The sequence below is a fragment of the Acanthisitta chloris genome, unplaced genomic scaffold, assembly GCF_000695815.1.
Source record: "Acanthisitta chloris isolate BGI_N310 unplaced genomic scaffold, ASM69581v1 Scaffold19124, whole genome shotgun sequence".
NCBI classification, from domain to species: domain Eukaryota; kingdom Metazoa; phylum Chordata; class Aves; order Passeriformes; family Acanthisittidae; genus Acanthisitta; species Acanthisitta chloris.
In genome coordinates this window covers 1-8,515 of record NW_008670048.1, presented here as the reverse complement: position 1 = coordinate 8,515, position 8,515 = coordinate 1, and the positions used below count along the sequence as shown (strand labels likewise).

General features: G+C 42.9%; 1 protein-coding gene across 1 annotated transcript; it reads right to left on the bottom strand.

Moving 5' to 3' along the window:
* Positions 1 to 204: 204 nt before the first annotated feature.
* LOC103801139 (protein Jade-3-like) lies at positions 205 to 6,627 on the bottom strand (the record flags this gene model as incomplete). Its single annotated transcript, XM_009073544.1, has 3 exons — positions 6,449 to 6,627; positions 1,145 to 1,261; positions 205 to 678 (listed from the first exon to the last, which is right to left on the bottom strand). Coding segments are annotated over exons 1-3 (654 nt in total), but the record flags the coding sequence as incomplete, so codon positions are not given.
* Positions 6,628 to 8,515: the final 1,888 nt, after the last annotated feature.

Here is an 8,515-nt window from a genome sequence, read left to right as displayed (position 1 = left end):
CACTGGACTGAGAGGTGACAGCTGCTGAAAGTCTCTACAGCAAGCAGTGCAGCATATCAAAAGATTGGAGCTGAAGGCCTTAATTTATTTGTTTTTAATGATTATTTTTTAAATCTCCCTTTGCTTTCCCAACTGTCACTTTCCTCCACAAAGACCTTGCTCACCTGCAAGTATTTTTCAAAACTTTACCACTTAAATTCTTACCCTCTCTAGGTCCTGCCTCAAATGCATGAACATCCTCATGCGAGTATGAATGCTATCTTCCTTTGGCTGCACCAAGCCATTTTCTTCATCCTCCTTGGGAGGAAACAATGGTTTGTTAAAGTTACTTTTTCGCTTTAATTTCCAGTAATTGTAGATGAAGTCTACAGCAAGTTTAGGAAGGCCCAGCTCTGCTGCAACATCCTCCACTTTAACTAGTGAGTAAAACTCTTCTTCCAGCTCTCGGAGCTTTTGGGCTCGCAAACTCGTTTTCTCGCTCTCGGTTTGCTTCTGCTCTGACACGCTCTTGGGGTGCTCCTCCACATCAGGCAGCGAGTTCTGTTTGTTCTTGCTGTGCTTTAGACAATACGACTTGAACTTGACCTCATCTCCATCATCCAGGATAGTCTTCATCTCCAAGCTATGCTCAAAGGCACAGGTGACATGAAAGGCAGTGATGCAGCTTTTCACGGAGCACTGCAGACACAATGAAGCAAAACCCCTCGATTACTAACAGTAGCAACAAACAAGAAAACAAAAAAAAAGGACAGACAGTATTATCTTAATTACATGGAAGTCCATCCCTACAAAAACCTATTTCCCACACACTCAAAAAAAATCCATTGAACCCCTCTGAAGGTTGTATTATCCAATGTAGTATTTTCTTGTCTGTGAACAGTATGCAACAGAAGGAGCTTTCTTTCCATCTCTGATGCACACAGTGGTGTCTTAGACATTTCAGCCCTATTCAAAAGAATGCAGCCCAGACTAATTCCTAAATCTCTGTGCTAATGAACTCATTTGCTATCAGTCAGGAGACATCTATCCAATGGTCATCTGCACTGTAAAGTGTCTCTGAACACAGGGAGAACAAAATGCAAAACCCCAACTGCCCTTCTGACATAGACTTATCCTGCAGAGTCACTGCAGGACAAGGACATACCTGAATGCAAGCACCAGTTTTCAGTTTGCATAAACTACACACTAGAGCCCATCGACTTGGTGGAATGTGAGACACCTTTGTGATTGGCTCCATCCTTTCTGGGCAAGCAATACTAACCTGTAAACAAAAACAGCACAGAAAGCAGTTATCACGACAATAAAAACAAGCTCTCCATTAATACCAGAAGAAGAAAAACATCTACATTTCTCTTGCTGCAAGATCTCCATGTGCTCAAAAGATACCACATGCAAACAGTAGTGTGGAATACTACTACTAGCTTAACCTGGTGGCTCAAAGTTGCAATTCTTCAAAACACTGGAAGCACCTACAGCATTCCTTGCTACGAACCAGCTCAGAAGCTGCAGGAAGTGATGCTTAAGTCTATTTCCATTCTCGTGTGGTTTGTTTGTTTTTCCTGTGCTGCTTTCACATGTCTAACTTTAAAAGTACCAAAATACAAGCTACTCAGAATAAAATAGGAACACTTACTCATACTTACCTGAAAAGTGCCTTCCATAAGATCTCCAGTCTGGTACAGTATCTACACTTCTGCCAGCTCATGATTTGGGGCAGAAGCAGATCTATCAGCCAGGCCTTGCTTCCCAGCTGTGCCTCTCCACTGAGCACTCCCAATGCAAGAGGTGACTCTAATACACTTTCCAAACTACAGACTGCATCAAGTATTTGATTTGAGAAAGAATGCGACAAACTTCTCTTACTGCAAACCACGATATATTCTCTTGTGCTAGTCTTAACTTAATCTGAATGATCCATTTGTGCCTGGTAGACCAGATTACGGATATTAACACTAACAGAAAGAAACATTCAGATATGCACATAACACCTTTTCCCTATTCTTGGTTATACTAACTTCTGCATACCCATTGTGATAGAAATTTCTCAGCTGCCTGTTGTCTATACAGGGAAACAAGGACTGTCTTCCATTATTTGGACATCAAAACAGACAAATTATATCTGTAGGCATCCCTGAGCCACTCCTGACAGACAGGATTGATCCAAGGGCAGAAACAAAAACGTGGCCAGCTCTGAATGACCAACATGCAGAACTAGGCCAGTATGAGAATGGCACATGGCAGAAGATTTCAGTGGGGTAACAGTTATGCCCCAAGAACACCAGTCTCCAAAAGCTTGGAACACTTTTTGAATTTAGCAGCTGGGTGCTTTGTAGGGCTACCTGCCTGAGGCAGAAACACAATGTTGACTGTAACTAGAGAGCTCTCCACACTTTCTAGAAACAATTGATCCAAGCAGAGCAGACCAGTATTTCCTGTGGTGGGATAGGGGCCTCTTCTCCAAGGGATCAGACCTAAGAATGCAAAGAAAGGAGGTTCCTAGGTCATGCTCTGTGGCACAGTGAGGCCAGAATGAAGCTGACTGGTTAAAAAAGCAATCAAGGTTGAGATTTGAACAGCAATTATTTTGTTTTTCTAGAAAACTTTAAGAGCATTATGCTACAGTAATTTTAACAGATTAACTCCAAAATAAGAGTTTGGAGGGAAATTCAGGTTATATAAATTAGTTCAGCATGTGATAATTAAACCAGTGACTTTACAAGAACCAGCAGACTAAGCTGAATTTCCTAGCTTCTCTTTGGGGGTACATTATCAATCAATCACTTGATGCACGTGTTCATTTTAATACCTGCTTAGCCCCTGAGGAGCAAAGGCTTTGCTTCAGCAGACCTCATCAGTGAGGTAGACCTACCCAAAGATAGCAGTGCTAAGTCACAGTTGCTATGCTCAAACAGTATTTTTGCCACTTATCATGCATTGCTCTGAGGATCATTTAAGTAGGTGGAAAAAACAGCTTTGCAAGAGATTACTTGGTTCATCATTTCCACATTTAAAAAAGCTGATTGGCAGTTCATGAATTAATGACAAACTGACTCAAAAAAGATTTGTTATAGTACTTTACTCTCTGATCTCCCAACAGCAAGCCCATCTCTTCTGGAATATATGGAGGTCAACCTGCTGCATGGCATTTCCAGAAGTCTTCACTAGGAAGACAATTAGTGAGATGCTCCAGAAGAGGTTCAGGTTTTACCAGACAAGGGTGAGAACAGGAAAGCAATATGTGATGCCCTCATCAGGAAGAGAGGACAAGTAAATTTAATCTGTTGTGGCCTTCCTGTAAATCAGTGGAAAAGTGACAAAGCTGTTCCTGAAATGCTTGAATGGTTCCACAAAATCACGTCCAGCACTCGTAAACATCATCAAATGCAGCTCTTTTGCTTCCCAAAGGAAAGAGCCTTCAATGAACCTAACATGATCTTGCTCAAAACAGCTGGTTACAAGTCACTCAGGTATTTCTGAAACAATACTGTACAAAGATTGACTCTCACCACTACACTAACTGACAAGACTCCATTGGGAATTAAGGCATTGTATCAATTTGCAAACCCATCTAGATTCTTTTCAAAAAGAAACCAGAATCTTCAGTGAAATTTTCTGGAGATTGAGTAATACCAGCTTTCCACTGTGCTTCCCAGCAGGAGCTGGACATTGACACAGACCTTCCTCCCTCTGCCCCTTTTAATACTCTCCCTGCTCCTTCCACAGGGAGGGCTCATAAGGTCAGGAAACTTTTATATTGGAAATATTGTCCATTCAGCCTGTAATGCTGCCTGTTTATATTACTCCACTTTGTAAAGCACAAAGAGACACAGAGTCAGGTGCAATTTATTTATACTAGCCTCCTGCCACCTACATGTTTCTGATATTCCAAAGGAGGAGTCAAAGCACAATCTGTTTGAACTTGCTGCTCATGAGGGATCCAGAGAGCAGAGAGGCCAAACTTCATCACCCCAAAACTCTCCTCCCAAGGCAGAAATGATCCATCTGCCATAACATCCAGCCATTTTCACCTTGCATGAGATTACATGCAGACTGCTATACTTTGAAGAAGTTTTAAGAGTGAGAGAAAGCAAAGACAATGGGTTGTTGAAGGCTATTATCTGCAGCTGCAATGCCCATGATCATCACCCTGCTGTCCTCTGCTCCCCTGCTCACCTTGCCACCACATGCTGCACCAGTGCACAAGGATCTGCACCAGGGGCTGGGAAGGGCAGACCAGGGTCTTGAGCACAGCCACTCACAACAGCTGCTAAGGACAGTCAATTTTACCTTTCCTCTACAACTGGGTTATCACCTTCTGCTTCAGCTAACAGCACACTGACAGAGGACGTAACTGTAATGGGCTATATCTAAGGCAGAGAAGGGTCCTGATGTTCAAAACACTCTGTACAGGCTTTCTGGTATCAGTTTCCTTTTCTGATTTATTTTTTAGAAGAATGCCTTTTAAAAAAAACACAAAATGGACCACCAATTTACACTGAAAGACAGCAAAGACAGAAGAATAAAAGTATATAAACCAACAGTGACTACAATTTCAAAAGTAAAAACCTTCAAACATCCCAATCAGTCAAGGGAGGGTGAAGAAAGCCTTTCAACAGCATTAACTCATAAGGAAGTCAGGGAATTAAAAACACTAAGACAATGCAGAATGAGTTAATGCAGGAAAATACCTGATGCAATTGACTGCAACAATGCTGGACTACACTTGGTGGCTCAGGAAGCCACTCTGAACCTTTTGCTACAAGACACAGACATGTTCATAGCCCCTTCCTCTCTGTGTTCTGCCTTGTTTCACTTTGTTAGGGCCACAAGAGGAAATGGCAGTGACTTCTGTTTCTTTTGGGGGAGTTCCAGTGTGCTACTGTCTCGGGGAGAGGAAAAATAGATGAGAGTACACTGTCTCCCAGAAAGCATCCATCCCTAGGTCTTCAAACTCCAGGTCTTTCTTGTCCCCTGCAGCATATAATGCCACATGGACTCTCCAGACAGGCACTGACCTGCCATTTTCGCAGATACATGAAGGTTTCTCTGTTTCCTCTGCTGACTGAATTGTTTTACAAGTGACAACACATGAGCCTGAGAGAGAGAATGGATCCAAGAGGCATTTTCCATCCCTACTGGCAGGTGCCACCTACTCACTATGCCTGACACACTTGGTATTGGTGTGGAGGGGAGGAGATGCCCAAGGCCTGGAATCACTGAATGGGCTGTGGAAGCAGCTGGATTCAAGCTCTCCCACCTAGGTGCTCCCCAAGCAGCTTCTTTCCCTCAGCCCCAGGGAGGTGGGTAGGCAGGCAGGCAGTGTGTGCTCCCTGCCCTGCCATCATGGGCTTCCCAAACCTCACTGCTCCCCTTCTGCTGGCAAGAACAGCAAGGCAACCACATGCAGAAAGGACCTTTTAGGAAAACCAGTCTGCTCAGAGCCAGGAGAGCTTCCAGCCAAGACACTTCGGAAGTACAGGAGGAGAAGTGATATATTTTTTTTTTATTTTTAAATAATTCTTTGGAGTTTTTCCTCAAATCCTCACTCCTTGAAAGTGGAAGAGACACCAGGAACTACAAGTGGGCCTGAAAGGAAAAGTGCAACTGCAAAGATCACCTCCTTAAAAAGCAGACACATGCCTGAGACAGCTACAAATTACACATGACATCTGGTTTCCAACTTAAAAAATACCCAGAATCTTAACATCTTCCCCCAAGTGTTGCACTTGTGAGGTCTGGCTGCACTTGGGAGCAGAAGGTTCAGAAAATAGTGTCCTTGATGTCACACTGCTGACATATCTGGCTCCTGCTGCACATTAAACTGCCCATCACAATGGATTTGTGAATCTTACCAGGAAGAATACAAACATTCCAAGTACAAAATTAAACACAAACTCCATCTACACCCAAGTCAACATTCCCTTTTACAGAATTATACTGCAATGCTAAACTCGATTCAAAACGGAGGAAGACGCGTAAAACTTCATTACGAAACTCTCCATATAGGTATGCACAGATGTATCATAAAGCCTTTACTTAAGAAATATAGCAGAGATAAAAAGTCTCGTCTCACCAGCAATAGAGAAAAAATTCAGTTCAAAGAAACCTTAACTACAAATCTTAGCACACATCCTGTAGTAAGAATGCAAAACCAAATAAAAAAGCAGAAGTGTTCATGCAAATGATACACGTATCTGAGCACACAAGTTCAACAAAACACAAAAGAAAGAATGGAAGAGCTGTAAGACGCAGCTTACATCAGTAACCCTTTCTAGCAGGTCACTCAGACACGGTGACACCGAGAAGTGACTGTTGAGTAAATGCAGGTGACAAAGTGACTCATTCATGGAGCACACGCTGGACTTTCTGCCAGTGTTCACAGACTGTGCAGACTCGTCAGAGTACAGCCCAGTCCAATGCCAGACAGAGACAGCAAGCAGGTTTTTACCTCTGGAATCCAGAGAGCACAGCTCACATGTGCCCACTTGGTCCCTGTCCTGGTGGCTTTCATGGCACCTCCTCTTTTGGGACACAGGAGGCACTGAGGATGTATTCCCAGGACACAGGTGCGACACAGCCAGCTCCCTTCAGGTACTTTTAAGATTCCATAGCATGCCTTGGAGGGAACAGATAGTGAAATCATTGTGCTGAAAACATTTCACACACAAGCATTAACATTCATACAGAGCAAAGCTTTCAAATAATAAAGGCACAATTTGGCCTTCACTTCATCCCTCTGTGATTTCTTTACCTTAAAATGAGTGATCAAAGAGATAAACAGCCTCTAAAGCAATCTTTTTACACTGTTTTCTTTTCACAATGAGTGCTGGTATTACTTGCTCACGGCATAAAACAAATCCACTGCAACTGCTCAGCAGCACTGGCGTGAAGAACCTTCACCTTCGCCTTTAGTGACTTTTAAATTTCTGAAGCAAACAACATAGACGTTTCTTTAAATTAGCTTCTGCATCTAAAGCTTTTTAAAATCATGATTTCCTACCACTAGAAACTTTACACTAACATAAGTCCACATAGATGTGAAGGGTTATGAGCTGTGTGACTGAAACATTTCCCGCAACATTAAATTAGTTTTGTGGTTACAGCTCTGTGTGTTGTTTGTTCCTTTAAATATTTACATAATATTGCAACAAAAATTACAGCATATACTGAAATTGTGAAGTGCTTGGTTTTATGTCTATTTCCCAAGTATTGCACTTAACCACGTGGAAAATGAGAAAGTTTTGCTAGCTTTGAGAATTTAAAAAAAAAAAAAAAGAAAAGAAAAAACCCGTAAGTCTGCCTTCCAATGCAAATTCCTCATGATTCTTAACAGATAACTCTACAACTGTTAGGAAAAATGTTTTCCCTGTTAGGGTGGATCAGGCACAGAATAGGTTGCCCAGGGAGGTGGTGGAGTCACCATCCCTGGAGGTGTTTAAGAGGTGTCTGGATCTGGTGCTGGAGATTATGGTTTAGGGGTTACAGTAGAATGACAGGTTAATGGTTGGACTTGATGATCTTAGAGGTCTCCTCCAACCCTGTGAGTCTCTGATCTGCCGAGATGGACTCTGCTGTACACACACATAAGGTGTGTACCTTATGCTGAACATATCTGAAAGCACTGCCTGCCACCAAGGGATCACCTTCAGAGGCAATCTCACCCTTCCTAACAGTGTTTCTAGGAATACTAACACTGAAAGACTCAGCAGAACAGGATCATTAGTTGTAACCATTCTTTCAGAGGAAATCTAGTATACAATTCCCATACTTGCCTTCCCAGCCTGCTGATTATAAGATCTCAGTATTTAATATGAAGCAATATCATAAAATACTGCACATTTATGTCAGGTTTGTAGAGAGAGGGGGGCTTGGCTGAATTAAATTCTGCAAGACTGACTGACCTAAACACTATTTTGAGGTGACAACTGTGGTAAAAACCCAACAGGGGGAGCTGTAATCTAAAGTTTTACAAGTGGTCTTTTCCTCCTCTGTGGCACATTCCCACCAGCATTCTTCCTGGTACTAGAGCAGAAATGCCATTTCACCTAAGATCACGTTTAGGGGGATGGAAATGGACTGAAACTATTTTCTAATTTAAACCAAATAAAAAGTGGAGGAGGCCTAGAGTACTAAACCAGTAATTTCACAACACATTTAACCCAGCACAAGAGGGTACCATGAAGAAGGAAATTTCTTGCACTCCTCCTGCCCCCCACCTCTGAACTGTGTGAAGAAGAACAGACCCGAGGCTGCTTGATGAACCAATGATGGTCCAGATTAAAAAAAAGCAAACTATGTTGTTGTTGTTGTCAGGATCAGCTCTAGCCCAGACATGCTTCCCAGTTAGTTTCAGGCAGATCCAGCCTGGGGAAGAGTCAGGAGTGAGAAGGCAGCAGGTCATCTGCTGAGGCTCAGTGGTCAGCAGGCAGCCACGAGATGTGGCTGCACACCCATCGGCCCTTTGGAAGAGGCAGCAGCAGGGGGCACAAGCAGGGGCCGGGGGCAGCAGCAGGGG